This window comes from Pelophylax lessonae (genome assembly GCF_965119305.1).
Source record: "Pelophylax lessonae genome assembly, chromosome: 1".
NCBI lineage: Eukaryota > Metazoa > Chordata > Amphibia > Anura > Ranidae > Pelophylax > Pelophylax lessonae.
The window spans coordinates 66294140-66314059 of record NC_138768.1 but is presented as its reverse complement, the minus strand read 5'-3'; the positions used below and the strand labels follow the sequence as shown (position 1 = coordinate 66314059).

Genomic DNA, 19920 nt, shown 5'->3' with positions numbered 1-19920 from the left:
TTTTAAATTTGCAAAATATCGGCGCATATTGGCCGATACCGATATGCATTGGCCAAAATATCAGTATAGGCAACGAAAAATCGATATCGGTCGATCACTAATAGATACTAATTTTAGAATTATTAATTGAAAAGATAAGTGTTCGGCCGCAGGCCGGTATTTGTGGGAGGAGCTAGCGGGCTATATAGCGCCGCCCCTCCGCTATGCCGGCCTGCTGCTGCGCTGTACGTCATTCGGCTGGTCAGGTGTGTTTTGGTGGTCACCTGACGTCGGCCGGATATCGCGGTATCGTGGACCGGACTTCCGGGCAGGACGTGAGCTTAGAGTCACCGCTGCTGGCACCGAGCCCCGCTGGTCCTGCGGCATCCCAGCTATTCCTCCGCCTGTACTGTGGTCAGCCTTCTCGGGCATCCGCCCCATCTCCTCTGCCTCCGGCCGCCGCCTGCTCGTCCAGCTGCCAGCTCTGCGTGGCTGCTTCTCCCCGCTGTTCAGCAGGGGATCAGGTACCTGTAGGGCATGGGGGGGAAAAGGGGGGGGGGAAGTCTTCTGCACACACTGCCTGCCTCCTGTAGGCCACGGCTAATTCACAGGCTCTCTTGCACACACTGCCTGCCTCCCTGTAGGCCACGGCTAAACCACGCAGACTCTCTTGCACACACTGCCTGCCTCCCTGTAGGCCACGGCTAAACCACACAGGCTCTTTGCACACACTGCCTGCCTCCATGTAGGCCACGGCTATTCCACTTTCTGGCTCACGCACACGCTGCCTGCCTCTCTGTCTGGCCACGGCTACCCCCTTTTTAAGTATTCATGTTCTGTGCACTCACTGCCTCCTGCCAGCTTCGGTACCTCTTCCCACGTCCTCCTGCATTTTCTGTGCCCACTTTTGTCACTCAGGTACCCTGCGTGGGGGGGGGGGGGTTGGTGCTCGGGGGTTGGGGGGGGCCTCATTAGCATTGCAGGGTTGTGTTGTTCCTGGTTCCATGTCATGTTCTGGTGGGGGGTATGGGTGACCCCCCCTTGACCCGTTGCCTTTTCTCCTGCAGGTTCTCATCATGTCCTTCAATGCCGGCATCAGGTACTATGTCAGGTCCAGGTTCCTTTGTGTACCACACGGTTCCGGTTATCTAGTCTTCACAGACGCCGCTGGCGTCACCCATAGACACCGTTAGGCTACTTCTTCCCTTTCCTCCACTCACTTAGTCTTCGGTCTGGCTTGCGCCCGGTGGTTAGGCCCCTGCCGGTTGCTCTTCAGGCTCATTCCACACTTCTGTGATCCACCTGGTGATGCATCGGTGCCTGGGCACCGTCACGGCTTCATCACCACTGTGCATACCGCACTTCATGTCGTTGTCCTCTTTGTAAGCACTGTCGTTGTTGCACTCCAACTGTGTTGTTCTTGTCTCGTGTTGTCCCCCCCCCCCTCCCCCGCAGGGCGAGTTCATACTGGCTGTCAGGGTTCAGGTGCTGGCCCCATAGCCCCCCCCTTCATAGCCGGTCCCGCGAGGGCAACTCCCCATCTCGTCGGAGATTCCCCGCCCCTCGGGCCAAATCAAAGCTAGCGCCTCGCTCCACCCTTCTCATGGGTTTATAGCTAGGGCCTCACCTGTCACGGCCACTCGTTTTGATTCTGTACTGTCACCGAGAGGCCAACGTTCCCGCCACCACGTCAGTGGCTCATGCCCCTCGGCCAGAATCATAGGTAGAGCCTCTCATCAGCCGCTTGGCATCTAGCAGGGCCTCACCTGTCACGGGGTAGTTAAGTTCTTCGCCTTTGGGCTTTAGCTAGCCAGCCAGTGATTCTTCCAGCACGTTACGGTATTAATCGGACTTGGGCATTTTTGTTCTTTGTTTTCTTCAACAGCGGGCCTCAAGGAGCCATCCTGGAAGAAGGATCTTCATCCCCCTCCACGCCAGCCAGGCCCAGCACCCCCGCCAGATCTGGTACCCCCAGGGGTCGTCGGGTTCCATCTTCGCTGGGTTCATATGGGTCTTGGACTATTCCGAGAATTTCGGCGGTGCTACGCCAGAAGGGGATCCCGTTCCCAGCCACGGCAAGGAAGGCGGAACTTTTTAGGTTGATGACGGAACATCCAGAAGATCCGGGATTGGGCACAAGCTCTCAGGGCTGTACGTTAGCTATGCAAGGGACCCTGGACTCTATCCTGTCTTCCCTGCAGTCCATCGGAGACAGGCTGACTAAGCTGGAGGACGCCAGTCCAGCTCAGAGGGGTCCTCCTCCTCCCTTGCCGGTGTTGTCCCCAGTTCCCGCCAGTGATCAGGGTAGGCCCCCAGTTTCCCTTTTCCCCTCTTCTACGGTTTCTCCTATAATCACCCCGGCCCACATGGTTCCCCCAGCTCTCCGCAAGGATATCTTGGAAGGGAAGGATGTAAACTTGGTGGCTCTCCTTATCGCCTCCCAGGATATGGTGGAGAATAAAATCTTTAATTACGGGGATTTGTCCGTTGTTATGAAGGCCAGGGACCCCAGGCTCAATAAGAAACTCACGATCCCAGAGTTTGTCCTGGCCTTCGGTATCTACAGGGACGTATTGTGTTCCGTATACCCACATCGGCGGGAGGAGTTAGATCTTTACCTGCATAAAATCGTGGATCTAGGGCACAAATACGGAGGTTTCACCTTCTTTGACTTTCACAAGTCAGTCTCGGCCAAGGCGGCAGCGGCCTTGGCTCAATTTAACGTACGGGTCGATTGGAGTCTTTTGGACACCGAGCTGTTCTGCAGGCACTTTGCAGGCTTGGCACCTCCCTCCTGTGCCACATGCTCCTCCACTTCACACTCTGCCAGCCTGTGTCCCGTGGAGGCGGAATCCTCCCCGGCCGGGGTTCCGGGGGGGGGGGGGGGGGAGCTGGCAGGTCAGAACAGCGTGGCCTTAGGGATAAGCTGGGTCGTCCTATCGTTTTCTTAGGTAAGGCCCAGGTTTGTAACAATTTTAACGGGGGTGCATGCAGCTTCAGCGCCTGCAGGCTGCTCCATGTTTGTTCCATCTGTTTTAGGGCCCACACTAAATCCATGTGCCCGTCCAGGATCAACCCTAAACAATGACTAGCCGGGGTCAAGGTTGAGGTGTTGGAATTTTACCTGCAGGCTCATCCATCTCCTCACCTGGTGGAGTATCTGGTTCAGGGGTTCTCGGGAGGGTTCCACACGGGGCTGGTGTCTCTTCCTTCTGGGACATTGGAATGTCCCAACTTGCTGTCGGCCAGAGAGGACCCGCAGTCGGTGGACCTTTTGCTCGAGAAGGAAGTGCAGGAGGGGTTCATGTTAGGTCCCTTCCCGGCCCCCCCCTTCTCCTCCTGGCGTACCAACCCCATCGGGATCTCTACGAGCAAATACACTAATAAAAAACGTTTGATAATCGATATGTCGGCTCCTCATTCTTCCGCCAACCCTAGCCTTAATTCCCTTATTCCATCAGCCGAGTTCTCTCTCCACTATACCACCGTGGACAATGCCATCCAGGCCATTCTAGGGGCAGGTAGGGCCGCTTGGCTTAGCAAGACGGATATCGCCAACGCCTTCAAGCTCCTGCCCATTCACCCCTCCTTATGGCATGTCCACGGTGTTAAGTGGAGGGAGAAATATTATTTTGCTATCAGGCTGACTTTTGGGTCCAAAAGCAGCCCGAGGATTTTCGATACATTTGCAGAGGCACTCTGCTGGCTCCTTCTGAACATATCCAGGTGTCCCACGGTGTTGCATTACTTGGACGATTTCCTATTGGTCGAGCGAAGTCAATGCACGCCGGTCAGTTTGAGGAGTACCATGGCCTTGTTTTCCACCTTGGGGGTCCCTCTGTCGCCAGGCAAGACGGTCGGTCCTGTCACCAGGTTGGATTTCTTGGGGATTACCCTGGATTCCGTGTCCATGCAGTCTAGCCTCCCTGAGGACAAACTTAATCGCATTCGTGAGGTAGTTGGCAGGTTTTTGGAACTAGGGTCGTTTTCGAGGAAAGAGTTGCAGTCCTTGATCGGGTCATTGAACTTTGCCATGCGCATCATCCCCCAGGGCAGGTCCTTCATCTCCCGGTTGCTGCGGCTGTTGCCAGGTCTTCCGGAGGGCGTCATTTCCCACTTGGATCCTCCTGCCAGGGCGGACCTGGGTATGTGGGTTGAGTTCCTGGAAAGCTGGAACGGCATCTCCATGTTCATCCCGCCCATCTCCTCCCAGTCCCCCGTGTTTTGGACGGATGCGGCTGCCAATTCCGGGTTCGCGGCCATCTTTGGGGACTCATGGTTCAGGGCTAGTTGGCCGGCTGAATCACTTGCCTTACCAGCTTTCCAGGAAACCTCAGCTTTGTTTGAATTATACCCTATTGTGGCGGCTGCTGTCACCTGGGGTAGGTGCTGGTCAGGGATGGCAGTCAAATGTTTTAGTGACAACATGGCGGCCTGTGACATTGTCAATAGGGGCCGGTCATCATCCCTGACCATCATGAGGCTGGTTCGCAGGCTGACCTTGATAGCTGCCACTTACCAGTTTTTTCTGTACTGTGAGCATATCCCGGGCCACTCTAACTCAGCCGCTGATGCGCTTTCCCGGTCCAAATTGCAGGTGTTTTTCGCCCTTCACCCGACGGCCGACAGATGCCCCACGCGGACCCCAGAGTTCGAGGAACTGGTCCTGGACTAGCCCGGATCGTGGCGCATGGACGGGAGCTGGCCCGCATGGCTCTGTCAGCCAACACCAGGAAGGCCTATGACCGGGCCTGGTCAATCTTCCAAAGGTTCTTAGGGGAATTCGGGTTGGACGACCATTCGGTACAGACTATGGTCGCCTTTGCTGCCTTTTGCCACCTCCAGCTCAAATTGTCCGCCAGTACTGTCAAGCTGTATCTGGCGGGTGTCCAACACTATGTCCTGACGCACCAGCCAAACTCCTTACCTTTTCTCAGGGCATATCCCCTAAAGTGCCTCCTGAAGGGTATTGGCAAGGTGGATCGCCATACCTCGGTCAGGCGGTTGCCGATTGATGGGGAGAAATTCCGGGCTCTCTCCAACTTGCTGGACTCGGCCCCTTTTGAGCCATTTACTAATACGGTTGTGAAAGCTGCCATGTACCTGGCCTTCTACGGCTTTCTCAGGCCCGGGGAGTTTACGGTTACTTCCTCAGCAGAGGGGCGCTCTTGTCTCCACAAACGAGATCTGGTCAAGCGGGGGGATCATTATGTTTTGACGCTCCAGTGCACCAAGACCAGGCAGGTGGGCTGCCCCGTTACCATCCCGCTTTACCCATCAGGGAATCTTTGGTGTCCGGTCAAAGTGTTGGATGAGTTCGTGGCCCAGTCCCGGAGCTCTCCCAGCCATGCTCCACTTTTCACGTTACTGGGCGTTCCCCTCACCACGTCCAAGTTCATATTCTACATCCGAACTCTTTGTATCAGACTGGGTTGGGACCCTGCAGCGCACTCTGGTCACTCCTTCCGGATAGGTGCGGCTTCGGCTGCCTCCGGGAATAACACGCCAGGCCATATCATTAAAAGGCTTGGTCGGTGGGAGTCAGACGCCTTCCAGGTCTATATTCCTCACCCAGAGAAGGAGTTGAGACTGGCATTTCATAGGCTTGTGACTTAAGTTGTATTGAATAAAGTGTGTTGTTTGCTTCCTCTTTTGCCCTCTTTATTTACAGGCTACCCCCCTTACGTCGGTTCAGGCACACCACACCGACTTTCCACACTAGGGACTCGACATTAAGTGTTGACCACAAGTGTTCGGCCGCAGGCCGGTATTTGTGGGAGGAGCTAGCGGGCTATATAGCGCCGCCCCTCCGCTATGCCGGCCTGCTGCTGCGCTGTACGTCATCCCACCCACCTTCACCCCTTTTTTCTCAACCTCTTACCTTTGGGGTGCCCTCTTTATTTACAGGCTACCCCCCTTACGTCGGTTCAGGCACACCACACCGACTTTCCACACTAGGGACTCGACATTAAGTGTTGACCACAATTGTTTATATCTTCTAGGTCATTGCTTTGAAGGTATGATAATTATTTCTTGGTATTATTTTTTTTATCCTTTATGTCACGTTTCATAAAGGATTTTTTTTTGTTTTAAAAATACATACAATTGTACAGTATACAAATCGTGTTTGGAATAAACCTTGAATATAACAGTGTGGCACTTCAGTTCTAGATTTACCCATCTCCACCATAACTCAAGGTGATCCTTTGGTTTGCACTAAGTGCCAGCCTAATTTTCATATTCCCCATAGTCATGCCACCATCATATCATTGGATGACAATAACGATCGAAAACTATATTTGATTAAATAGCTAAGAGTTCCAGAACTATTAACCCAATCTTCGAGACTTGTTTTTAGAGTTGCAAGCTCCAGAGTGGTCTTCATGTACATATCCATGCTCTAGTACCTTGTGAGTCACTGACCCAGAACAAGCGTGTGTAAATCTTTTGCTTTCTCCAGGCCAGTGTCTCATCAAGTAGTAAAGAAAAAGATAACAATGACAGTCCTGGTGTCCGTCAAAACGAAGTCAAATCACAGTTCCTGTATTTCTGTCCTAAGAGCCTCATGGTTAGTAAAGCAAGGAAATTACACATAGGCGTAACTTTTTAAATGTAGTGCTACACCCACAGGAGCCGGTGAATTACCTGCAGCCAGGCATAGGATTCCAATCACTCTTCAGACACAATAACCACTCTAGAGGTATGCTTTTTGGATGCTTTAAACAAACTTGAACTGGGATAAGTAGTGGGTAATTGTTGGATACTCCAGTAACTTTTAGTAGCAATTTGAGGACACTAAACTTTCTCCTTTAGAACTGTGAACCAAGTCCATGCACAAGTAAATGATGGTCTAAGCTTTATAGAAGCAACCTAAGGAGAGTAATCATCCTCTTGGAAATCTGAGTCCTTTCACTAAAAGTTAAATAGATAGAGCTCTTCAGGACTCCAGACACAATGCTCACTTTAAACACTGTAACTCAAGCATAAGAGGGATGGCAGCAGCACACAGTCTAGAATCTCTCATACCAGTCTATACTCACTAATGTCCTTGGATAATTGGTTGCCTTCTTCCAATATCTTCCAGACACTATCACTCCGTGATACAAGGCTAGATCCTTAGACAACAGCCCCTTAGTCAGCTTCAGCAAACTCTCAGCAAAGAGGCCTCCAGCTAGCCCAACTGAGGCCTCAATGAACCCCAGTCACATGGCAGTATTGCTTAGGGGGCAAACAGCCTCCCCTAGGCTGTGATCTCCTCCTCAGGGAAAAAGACCCCCCCTGCACTCAGTCCCAGAGTATTTATATACTCTCCCGGCCACCATCTGGGCACCTCTCCCCAGGGATTGGTCAGGGCTTCATAAATATTTAGCTGCTGATAAGACTCTCCCTGCCCCCTATCTTCTAGGACATTTTCTTGATGAACAGGGGGAAGCAGTAATCCTGCAGCCACTGAAACCCAAAACAGGCCAGAGCAATCAGACACAGCTACACCGATTACAGTGAGCCAGAACTAAATTTGCCTAACAATGAAATGCAGCTCAATTGAATACGGTGGGCCAGAACTAAATTTACCTAACCTAGCACCTATCTAGGGGAATTCTACATAAACAATGAAGCAATTTTTGTACTTCATGACACGGTTATTCAGGGTTATTTCTAGGTGCAGTCCATCAAAACCAATGTCATGCTTTTAGAGTTATTTAGAAAAATAGAGAAGATTTAGACAAACCGCATAAATACAGAGAAGCAAATCTTTCTAAGCATTGGAAATCCCCTTAAACAACTCCTAATGGCCTGTGACATTTTATTTGTTGTGCAATGCATTTATTGCCCAGAGATCTCTCTAAGGGTCTATAGAATGTCCTTCGGAGTCAGCGTTCATTACATCTCCTTCATTTCGCCAAGTAACTCACCGTGACAGGCCAGATTGCTTTCAATAACATCCAGCTGTGCCCAGTTACTGTAATGAAAAGAGTGACTGTTGTTTACTCTGCAGATGTATAAGCCAGCATCATTCACATCCACAGGGTTAAATACCAGCTCTGATGAGTTCCCATATGGTACCTGGATTGGGATATGAAACAAAACAATAAATCACCAGGTTATATGTCATATGCATCAACATTACATATAGTTTATGTAAACCCTTTAACTTCACTTTAATAAAACAACCATTAATGTAATTTTAAATATTTTTTAATTTGCAAATTTAAAAAAAAGCAACTGGTGATCCAGACATAAAAGTCCTATTACAGGCTTGGTATTATAGCCTATATGGTAACACTCTATCCCTGCCTCTCAGCTGTGCCCCTATGGTGTCACCCTGTCGTGTGGTCTTCTAGTGGGGGTTAAAAAGCAGTTGTGCCAACACACATTAACCAGGCATGGCCCACACTTGTCACCATTGAGAAACCCTCCTTGTGATATGCCATTGACTTATAACTGGAGTACGTGTAGACAATAAGGGATTACAAAGAGGCTGCAGAAGACTAGCAACACTGAGGTGTAACAAAGGAAACAAAAGGTGATCTCTTCGAATAGTTCAATAGTATCCTTGGTTTGTTGCTTAAAGTGGAAGTAAAGTCAAAACTAAGCTTAAACCTGTTCCCACCCCCATTCTAAACCCTAAACTAACTACCCTGTAAAGGATAGATGTGTATGCTTACCTAATCCAAGGGGACCATGGACGGGTCATGTTCGCTCCCCAGCAGCCAGTTCCAGGGGAGAGGAGAGTAGTGACAACGGCTGCAATGCCTGGGCATTGATGTCACAAATAGAATTACTCCGGGGCATCCGCTGTCCCTCCTCTTCACTTAAGCTGGCGCTGGGAGTCGATAACATGAACCGATCAGAGTGCTCCTGGATTAGATAAGTATACACATCTTTCCTTTAGAACAGTGGTCTCCAGACTGCAGCCCTTTGCTTGCTTTTATCCGGACCTTGCTCCACTATATCATCTTCTGGTAATAACAATGGGGCATAATCACTGCCCACTAACAACAATGAAGGGGAATAATTCCGCCCAATGACACCCCACAATAGGGTGCAAATTTCTCCCAATGACACCAAAGATGGTTTTTCCCACTGATGTTGGGATGTTGGGAACTTTTCAGCCCCCAAATGTCCACAGTCCTGCCCCCCTAATGTCTGAAGGACAGTAAACTGGCCCCTTGTTTAGAAATTTTGGAGACCCCTGCTTTAGAAGGTAGTTAGTATAGGTCTTAGTGAAAAATTTGGGTGCGCTGATATAAAGTAAAGCTGCTACCGAAACTATACCTGATAGGGATAAAATTGTTGTGAATGGGGTGCGCTAAACAAAAATTAAGGTTCCTAGTGTAAACACCACATGTGAAGGGAGGCAAGACAGAAGCACTGCAGCAAGGAGAAGAGCGGACCTACAAGGTTGTGGAGTTTGTCTAGGGCGTCCGGCCACCGGAGAGAACCTTCATCCAGGGTGATTTCCTAACGCATAACCTGCACCTTTTGGTAAGTGGCCCATCAGTGTGAATACACAGAGTGGGAGTGCGGTGGAGGATTTCTCTCTGTTAGCTGGCCTTATTTGAAAATAACTGCACATTAGCTGTTAGTGTCTGGTAAGGAGTTAAGCCTGCAGGTGGTGGGAGTCACTTAATCACACGGTTGATTTATCACCAGGAGTTAGTTTCCAACATCACCTAAAGAAGTTTTTGGTCACTATCACAGGGTGAAGATTATTCAATATATTGGACTATTTGTGGACTTATTGATTTTTCATCACTTCTTATCATCATTGGAACACCTATCAGTTTTTCACTTGCACATTTATGTACCATATGATTGTGGTTATTCATTTAGATGTTCACATGTGCACGGTATTTATTCTTTAAAGTGTGTTTACACTAGGAAACTTAATTTTTGTTTAGCGCACCCCATTCACAGCAGTATAGGTCTTAGAATGGGAATGGGAGCAGGTTTAAGCTTAGTCCTCTATACCTGGAAGTATCCGGTTACTTCTTTGCTCTCATTTGATGAAAAAAGACGCAGGGAGTGCAAGAAAGGTGAATATGTGCAGGAAAGGGGGGGCTTTAAATGGAAAATATTTATTTGCATAAAAAAGCACAGATGGATATTAAAGTATCATCCCTTAATGCTTGCGGACACATGTCCTTTACCCTCCACTGCAATAAACTGACCCTGCCTGTCTCATAACCATGAAAGAAAAAACATCTCATAGTTATGGGACATTTTTGTTTCATACACATCTCCTTTTTATAGTTAGTAGTCATTACCTCTTTGTCCATTTTGAACCATTGATAATTAACTATGGGATGACCGGTTGCTACACAGGAAAGCTTGACCATTTGTCCAGACTGGACAGCCACTGACTCTGGTTGGACCATCACTTTTATCCCTGAAACACAGAAAGTTGATAACATTTTGAATTATATAAAAAAAGGTCAACATCTTGATTACCAAACATTTACTGACCCACTCTATACTGAACGAAACTAAACTAAACTAAACTGAACTAAACTGATACTGTATATTGTTATTGTGCATTTGCTGGCAAACTGTATAGTTTGTAGGCTTCTTGTATGCCTCCCTGGGACTCCCGTATTAAAATTGACATAAACACTCACATATACCCAGTGAAGTGAATAGCCTCAGATGATACACAGAGATTAACCACTTGCCGACCGTTGCAAGTACATATACTGCGGCGGTCAGCCCCTCACAGGCAAAGTGACGTATCGGTACGTCACTAGCCTGTGATGCTCTGGGGAGCGAGCGCGCGCCGGCGGATGCACGCTCCCGCTCGGTCACGGACGCCCGTGCGCGTGTGCCCGGCGGACCCGATGTCCGCCGGTCACTCGCGATCGTCCGTTAGAGCGGGAGAAAGGCAGGCGGCTAATGTAAACAAGCCGCCTGTCATTCTCCCCTGTGTAAGAATAGTGATCATACGGTTCTACTATGTAGGATCTTTAATCACTGTTCCTACAACTCAAGCCACAGCCAATCACAGTTAGAATCAGGCCCCTAGGGACACACATAACCCCTCCCTCTCAAAAAAGTTAACCCCTTCACTGCCAGTGTCATTTTTACAGTAACAGTGCATATGTATAGCACTGATTACTGTAGTAATGTCACCGGTAACCCCAAAAGTGTCAAAAATGTCAGTCAAGGGTCCGATCTGTCCGCCGCAATGTCGCAGTACCGTAAAAAAAATCGCAGATCGCCGCCATTACGCGTTAAAAAAAAACAACAAAATTGACAAAAATCTTTCCCTTTGTTAGTAAACGCAATAACTTTTGTGCAAACCAATCAAAATACGCTTTTTACGATTTTTTTTACCAAAAAAATATGTAGCACAAAAAAAATTGGCCTAAAATGTTAAAAAAATTAGATTTTTAAATTTTTTGGGGGGAATTTCATATAGAAAAATGTGAAAAATATTGTTATTTTTGAAAAATTGACGCTCTTTTTTATAGCGCATGATCAAAAAATCGCACAGGTGATCAAATACCACCAAAAGAAAGCTCTGTTTGTGGGAAAAAAAGGACGTCAAATTCGTTTAGGTACAGCGTCGCACGACCGCGCAATTGTCCATTAAAATCACGCAGTGCCGAATCGCAAAATAGGCCCAGGTCAGGAAGGGGGTAAAATCCTCCGGGGCTTAAGTGGTTAAACGAATCTCCCTACATAAGATGTATTTGTATATCTGCCGTCTTCAGCTTTCTATACTGTTTAGAAAGTGAACATTATGTTAGATTTTCTTTTCTTCCTGTTCCAGCACTGGGTGTGGAGTCTTGGTATAAACTGTCTGACAGCTGATTGGAGGAAAGGCACACCCCCCCCCCCCTCCACATAGGCAAAGGAAGGTAGAAACATGCAGAGCTGTGCTGTGAATAGAGCAGCACTCTGGTTATCTATCTCTATGCACCCAGCCAAAAACACAAATTTCCAGCTTCTTTTATCTCCTGTGTCGGAAGTTATCATGCTGATAACAGAAGAACAGAACAGAGAAGATACCACTTTAATGTATCTTCACCAGATGCCCAGTTCTACCAAACTGATTTGAGCACTACAAAGTTAAAAGATGGTGTTTTTTGTTTCAATCATTTTTATTGATTTTCATATAAAACATGTGTACAGAACTGGAACATATAACAGGTAACGAAGTTGTCAAAGGTTTCAGAATAGAGAATGAGATGTAAAGTACAAAATGCCTTCAAGGATTATCAAAAGAAAATAACAATCAAAGAACAGCGTGTCCATCTATAGACATACATTCAACAACTCTTATGTTCAACAGGTTTCTGCCTTAGAAGCGTATAAGTTTTAATAGCTAGTATCATACCGCATAATACTCTGGTTGGATAGGGTACTGTCAGTGGGTGGGTGAGTAGCATACACTCAGTGTCCAAGGTTGTCAATTGGCATAAAATTGAGCACTTCTGGATACAGAATACGCATAAGCTTTCTCAAGAGAATATAGTATGTTGACTAGGCGAATCCCCTCCAGGTGAGAAGGTGCATTAGATTGTTTCCAGTATCTCGCAATAACAGTTTGTGCCGCAATAAAGACATGTACGTATACTGTTCTCATATTGGGTGGTAGGGCATCCAAACACAGAGAGAGAAGAGCCATAGCAGGGCAGGGTTTGACTAGTATGCCGGTGATAATGGAAAGGACTTCAAAAATCTTCCTCCAGAAGCTGGAAAGTCCTTTGCAGGACCAGAATACATTGATTATGGTACCAACCTGTCCACAGTCACGCCAACATAATTGGCTGTGGGTAACGTAAAATTTAGATAAGCGGTACGGTGTCAAGTACCATCGTGTAAGGATTTTTTGTGTTTGTTCCCAGTGGTTTACACATCTAGACGACTTATACGTACTACAAATTGCCAGCTTCCATTGGGCCTCAGAGAAGGACTGTTGAAGTTTCATTTCCCAACTTAACATATGTGTGGTTTTGTGGAAAGACATCTTATGGTTAAAAAAGATTATAAAAAAAGGAAATACCCTTGGTAATTGCATGAGGAGAAGTAAGAAATTTCCACAATAATTCTTTATGCAGAGCAACAATTCTTTTTTTCCAGATCCTTAGAGAGTTCCTTGCCATGAGGTGCCATGTTGAACTTCCAGTGACCAGTATGAGAGAGTGAGAGCGATAACACCAAATTTAACACACCTGCTATTCATTCACACCTGAGACCTTGTCACACTAAAGAGTCACATGACACCGGGGAGGAAAAATGGCTAATTGGGCCCAATTTGTACATTTTCACTTAGGGGTGTACTCACTTTTGTTGCCAGCGGTTTAGACATTAATGGCTGTGTGTAGAGTTATTTTTTAGGGACAGCAAATTTACACTGTTATACAAGCTGTACACTCACTACTTTACATTGTAGTGTCATTTCTTCAGTGTATCATGAAAAGATATAATAAAATATTTACAAAAATGTGAGGGGATGTACTCACTTTTGTGAGATACTGTATGTATTTTAACTTTTTGTAATAAAGTGTTATTTTTATATCAACTTGTATGTGATCCCCTAATTGCCAGTAAAGTCCAATTGATCTTTTTCTATACAGTGTGAGGAATAGTGTCACATCATAGATGTAAGTGGGAGGAATTGTGTCCCCTTCTTGGTGTCAATGGAGTATTTCCCCAAGTGCCGAATATAGACAAGCAAGGGGCCACAGTTTGGAGACTACTGCATTAGAGGATAGAGGGGTCTCAACATTAGACTCTTAAAGGAACATACAGTAAGTGACCAGCAGGTGACTGAACCCCTTGGAGTCCACCTAAACTAAAAAAAATCAGTTCGGGGTTATAAAACATGCAATATATAAAACACACCTGGAGGTTTCAGGAGCTGAACGGCATTAGACTGGCCAATACATTGTAGAAGATCTGCCAGTTCCTTCGTTGTACATCCTTGGTCTCCTATTAGTCTTAGCAGGCTGCGAGCGGGGCTTCCTTCTGGCTCCATGACTTTCAGGGAACACTGGTGAAGCTCCGTAGAACTAAAAATAAAGTTATTTGTTCAAGATTAAACAAGAGTATTCCAGAAAAGATACAGTACATTGTATTTCCAGAGAGCACATACTTCAGATATTATTACTGTGAAGCCAAAACTCTTAAATTTGTTTTGGATAGAAAGCGAAAGAGCCTTTGCAAGGATTTTTTATGTCCCTACTGGGTAATTTCTCTTTATTTCCTATCAAGAAAGGAAGTGAAGAAAAATCCCCCCAATTGGGACACAACCCAAAAAAAAAAACATTTGGGGGATTTACTAAAGCTGGTGCACTCAGAATCTGGTGCAGCTGTGCATGGTAGCCAATTAGCTTTCTAACTTCAGCTTGTTCAATTAAGCCTTGACAATAAAACCTGGAAGCTGATTGGTTTCTGTGCACAGCTACACCAGATTGTGCACTCTCCAGTTTTAATAAATAACCCCGATGTTAGTAGAGTTGGAAAGGCTTAGAACCTCACAAAGTGTTTATGTTGCTGTACATGCCTGCCCTACCAACAACCATTCATCTTATTTCTTGAGTGGGGGGTCACAGCAGTGGCGTCGCTATGGGGGTGCGGGCCACAACCAGGTGACATCCGCAGAGGGGATAACACCATCCTGAGTGCAGTGTCTAGGCGAAGGTCGTGGGTCCTGAAGGCAGGCCCTTTTTCAGCTGGAACATGCCAGAGCTGCGCTAGCCCTGAGTAAGACTCCTCAGTCTCACTCTCACTGCTGCTGTGGCTGCCTTCTGTCACTAATACAGAAGCCCGCTGCTTGGAGAATGCTAGTCTGAGCAAGCAACTCTCCGGGCGTCAGCTACACTCTGAAGCCTCCCCCGCCCCCCAGGAGCATAAGGGGGGCCATGGAGGGTGGGCGATCGCTCATTGAGCGCTGGTGTCTGTCGGGGCCCCAGACCCGGGTCTATACTGATGGAGGGGTCTGTACTGAGGAAGGGGAGGTCGTACTAAGGGAAGGGGGTCTATGCTGAGGGAGGGGGCGGTCTATACTGTGGGGGGTCTGTATTGAGGAAGGGGGTCTATACTGAGGTAGGGCGGTCAATACTGGGGGAAGGTCTGTACTGAGGGAGGGAGGTCTATACTGATGGAGGGGTCTGTACTGAGGGAGGGGGGTCTATACTGATGGAGGGGTCTGTACTGAGGGGGGTTTGTACTGAGGTAGGGGGGTTTATATTGATGGAGGGGTGTCTGTACTAAGGGAGGGGCGTCTATACTGATGGAGGGGGTCTGTACTAAGGGAGGGGGGTCTATACTGATGGAGGGGGATCTGTACTTAGTGGGGGGGGGGATCTGTACTGAGGGAGAGGGGTTTGTACTGAATGGGGACTATACTTGGTGGAGGGGGGTCTGTACTGATCGAGGGGGTCTATATTGAGGGGGGGAGTCTATAATTAGTGGAGAGAGGGGTCTGTACTGAGAGACTGGGTCTGTAATGAGGGGAAACTATGCTTGGTGGAGGGGGGATCTGTACTGACGGAGGGGGTCTATAATTAATAGAGAGGGTGTCTGTATTAAAGGGGGGAGTCTATACTTAGTGGAGAGAGGGATCTGTACTGACCGAGGGGGTCTGTAATGAGGGGGACTATGCTTGGTGGAGGGGGGTCTGTACTAATGGAGGGGGTCTATAATTAGTAGATAGGGGGTCTGTATTGAGGGAGGGGGTCTAAACTTAGTGGAGAAGAGGGTTTTTAGTGAAGGAGGGGGTCTGTAATGGGGGGGGGACTATGCTTGGTGAAGGGGGGGTCTGTACTGAAGGGGGTGACACCATGTTTTAGTGCACCGGGTGACACCAACCTTAGTGACGCTTCTGGGTCAAAGACACAGGAAGTGAGCAGTAATGTTCAAAACTGGGGTCACAAGCAGAAATAAAAACCTGAGAGAAATGTTAACCTGCCCCTGCTCTATGAGTGGATGAGAGGTTTATACTCATGGATGAGTTAGGCTTTTATCACTTGCCATCCAGTGTATGTATATAAACATTCTGGAGGGCAAGTAGGTATACAGCAGCTGCAGCTACGATTCTGGTAATGTTTTTTCAGCCAGCTGCCCGATCACGTTATCAGTGCTGTGGATCCTACCCACCCCCTTTCCGGCGCCGTTTATGCCCTTCTTGGGCTCTCCCATTCCACCAGGGAGCCCGGGACCACTGTAAGCAGTTGGATTGGCTGCTCACAGAAGAGGTCGAGGAACATCCTTTCCCCGATCTCCTTTGTGATGAATGAAGTCGGAAGCAACAGGAATTTCCTCGTTTCCGATTTCAGAGCTGTATTCCCTGGGCAGATACAGCCAGGAAAACATCTACATCTGATCAAGTATGATCTGTGTTTGATCAGATGCTTTGAAGGGCAAGGGAGACATTGGGGATCTAATAGACCCCGATGTCTCAATATAGAGTATCTTTCAAGCTTTTACAAGGGGTCTTGTTCACACGTTGTGATAACAACAAAGTTAAATAAAAAAAATTAAAAAGTGTAAAAAAACGTAATACGTTTAAAAATAATTTAAATATTTTAAGGACCGCCATATAGCGATATACGGCTACAGGGTAGCCCTCCTGTGCAGAATCACGTATATATACGTGATTCTGCACCTCCGCATAGGGGGTAGGCGTGCGCGCCGCCGGCGAGTCGCTTCTGCTGTGATTACTCACAGCCGAAGCCGATCAGCGGTTGTTGGGCAACAGATGTCTGCGGGCACCCGCAGAATGCAGCTATGCCTATGTAGATAAGGCAGAGCTCCGTTCTGACGGGGTGGAAAGTGATGGATTTTCTATCCTTGCAAAGCATGGAAAGAAAATCCATCACTTTCCTTAGTAAAAGCAGTACATACAGTACACAAAAACACTGGCTAGGCACATAGGTAACCCTTTGATTGCTCTAGATGTTGAACTCCTTCTTGTATCATTAGTACAGTGACAGTGCATATTTTTGGCACTAATCATTGTATTAGTGTCACTGGTTCCCGCAAAGTGTGAGGAAGTGTCAAGTTAGTGATAGATTGTTCGCCACAGTATTGCAGTCCCACTATAAATCGTTGTTTGCCACCATTATAAAACTAGTATAAAAAAATTCAATAAATAAAAATTCCGGTTTATATACCATAGATTGTAGACGCCATAACTTTTGAGCAAACCAAAAATATACACTTCTTTGGATTTTGTTTTACAGAAAATATGTAGCAGAATACATATTGGCCGAAATTTATGAAGAAATTTGATATTTTACATTTTTTTTGTATAGCAGAAAGTAAAAAATATTAATTTTTTTTTTTTTTTTTCAAAATTGTCAGTCTGTTTTTGTTTATAGCTCAAAAAAAAAAAAAAAAACTCAGTGGTATTCAAATACCACAAAAAGAAAGCTCTATTTGTGTGAAAAAATGACATAAATATTATTTAGGTACAGCATTGCATGGCCGCGCAATTGTCAGTTAAAGTAACGCCGTGCCGTATCGCAAAAAATGGCCTGGTCATGAAGGGGGGTAAATCTTCCAGAAGTCAAGTGGTTAACGTTGGTTGTCATATGACCCCAGCTCCCAGCCCAAAGTTCAGGCTATAGCGAGTCTAGTCTCATTTCCCTACCCCCCTCGTGCTCACGTGTACACGCAAATGCGCATGTAGGTCTGCCATGCATATGTACACGGTTATTGCACCACACATGTGAGGTATCTGCAAATGTCGAAGTGAGAGCAATAATTATATCACCATAACTTATGTTTAGCTCTAAACTGATAACATGTAAAGACTTTTAAAGGGTGACCTGAGGACAATTTTTTTTTCAATACATTGATCAGCGTTGTAAGCTATAGCTTTCAGCGCTGATTAAGTGGGGAAAATCTGACAGGGCCATTGCACAGAAGTCTGACATGCCCCCCGTAGAGTCAGAGTTAGAGACTACTGCTTCCGCACAGCTGCAGAGAGCCCTCTGCTTACACATGGAAAGAGCCCTGCTCTACAGCATGTTTTCTTCTACTCAGTATGTGGCTGCATTCTATGGTAAGATACTTTTTTTTTTTTTATTAAACTTTCAGTGGCGGTTCACATATATGCGACAGGGGAACCCTGCGAATACACTGTGGGTTCCCACATCACAATAAAATCGCAGGCAGTTCACACTGCCATATGCAAATTGCTGGGGATGTCAATACAAAGTTAACGACACCCCCAGATCAGTTCACATATCGCAGTGCGAACTGTCAGTTCGGACATGAATCGGATTGCATGGGTGTGAACCACCATGTGATACGATTCCGCTGCAAACCCAAAAAAGCTTCCTGTGCGAGTTGTGTCCGAATGCGATGCAAATTCAGCCAAATTTTCATCGCACAGACATCGCGTGTAGTTTTCAGAGCAGTGCACTCCGAATCACATGCGATGTCTGTCATCGCACTGATGTGAACCGGGACTCAAGGTTACATGTAAGCCTAATGCAAATACAATGGAAGAACATAACAATGAAATTCAAAATATTACATCATGTAAGCATTATAACATACAGCATAATCACTGAGAGTAGAGTATGAAAATGAAACGTTATATGAGCGAAGATGAATAACTCGTAGTTTAGAAACCTGTGTTGAGTGTAAGTAAAATAAGTAGTAAAAGTAAAAAGATAACAAAGTAAAAGTAAGTGAAAAGATAACAAAAAGAAGGAGGAAAGGGGTGGGGATGTAGCGCTTACTGGGTTTAATTATTGTTGAAAAGATATAAAAAGTAGACTTTTAGTGTCCGTTCACATTACCGCGGCACGACTTCGGGGGCAACCTGTGAAGTCACGTGCACCGCGACTTCGGCGCGACTTGCACGGACTTCATATAATTAAAGTCAATGCAAATCGCTCCGATATCGCCCCAAAGTAGTACAGGAACTATTTTCTAAGTCAGAGCGACTTGAGTCGCTCCTATTAGAACGGTTCCCGTAGCACAGAATGGACTGCGACTTGTCAGACTGACAAGTCGCGGTAGTGTGAACCGGGACTTAGAGAGAAATTAGGGGGAGATCAAAGAATTATCAGTTTTAAGTTCAGATGTATAATGCAACCATGGAGTCCATATTTTCAAAAAGTCAGAGTGTCTATTAAGTAGAATGGAGGTTGATTTCTCACGAACCATGGTTCCCATAATCCTTTGCTTTACCTCTCTAAAGTTCAGGTATGGTTGTCTCCATGCTTTAGCAATAGTTTGTCGAAAAATCTATTTCATTTCGGAATGCTTAAGACTCAAATTTGGTCTATGAAGTAATGCTTCCCATGGAGTGAAGGACTTTACAAATGAAATTATATACTTGTGTCCATAAGTTCTGGACTAATGGGCATTCCCACCAAATATGGAACAAGGTACCTTTGACATCGCATCCTCTAAAGCACAAGGGGGAAACTGAAGGAGAAAACTGTGATCAAAGGGGTCATATACCAACAAAGGAGAATTCTATGTGCGTTTTCTTGTGCCAAAGAAAAAATGGATCATTAAGCCACTTCTGACCAAATCTTGTGCCATTCAGCAATGTCTAGAGATCCTCCCAGGTCATCTTCCCAATCAAGAACGTAGTTAGGATTATTAGCACAAGAAACTTAAAGCGGTTGTAAACCCAAAGTTCCAAAAAAAAAAAAAAAAAAACCTGCAAGACAAAGGCATAATGAGCTAGTATGCATCGCATACTAGCTCATTATGTATTACTTACCTTAGAACGAAGCCCCGACACGGACCCCCGGACATCGCTGCGGGCGCTGCCATGATCCCTCGCCGTCTCTTCCGGGTTCGGCGGCTCCGGCGCGGTGATTGGCTGGAAGAGACGGCTCCGGCGCGATGATTGGCCGGAGCCGCGATGACGTCACTCCCGCGCATGCGCGCGGGAGTGATTTTCCGGCAAGCTCCCGGCAAATAGATTGAAGTTCCCCCCGGACCTTCAGAGCGCATGCGCCACTC

At 46.7% G+C, this 19920-nt stretch overlaps 1 protein-coding gene across 2 annotated transcripts in view; it reads right to left on the bottom strand.

The window, feature by feature from the left end:
- MALT1 (MALT1 paracaspase) overlaps positions 1-19920 on the bottom strand; it is a 214028-nt gene that overhangs the window by 138729 nt on the left and 55379 nt on the right. For both annotated transcript variants that reach the window (XM_082252978.1, XM_082252979.1), the window contains exons 2-4: positions 13828-13994; positions 10248-10369; positions 7893-8043 (exon numbers count right to left, since the gene is read on the bottom strand). In XM_082252978.1, coding sequence (XP_082109104.1) covers positions 7893-8043; positions 10248-10369; positions 13828-13994 — 440 coding nt within the window. The remainder of the gene's footprint in view (positions 1-7892; positions 8044-10247; positions 10370-13827; positions 13995-19920) is intronic.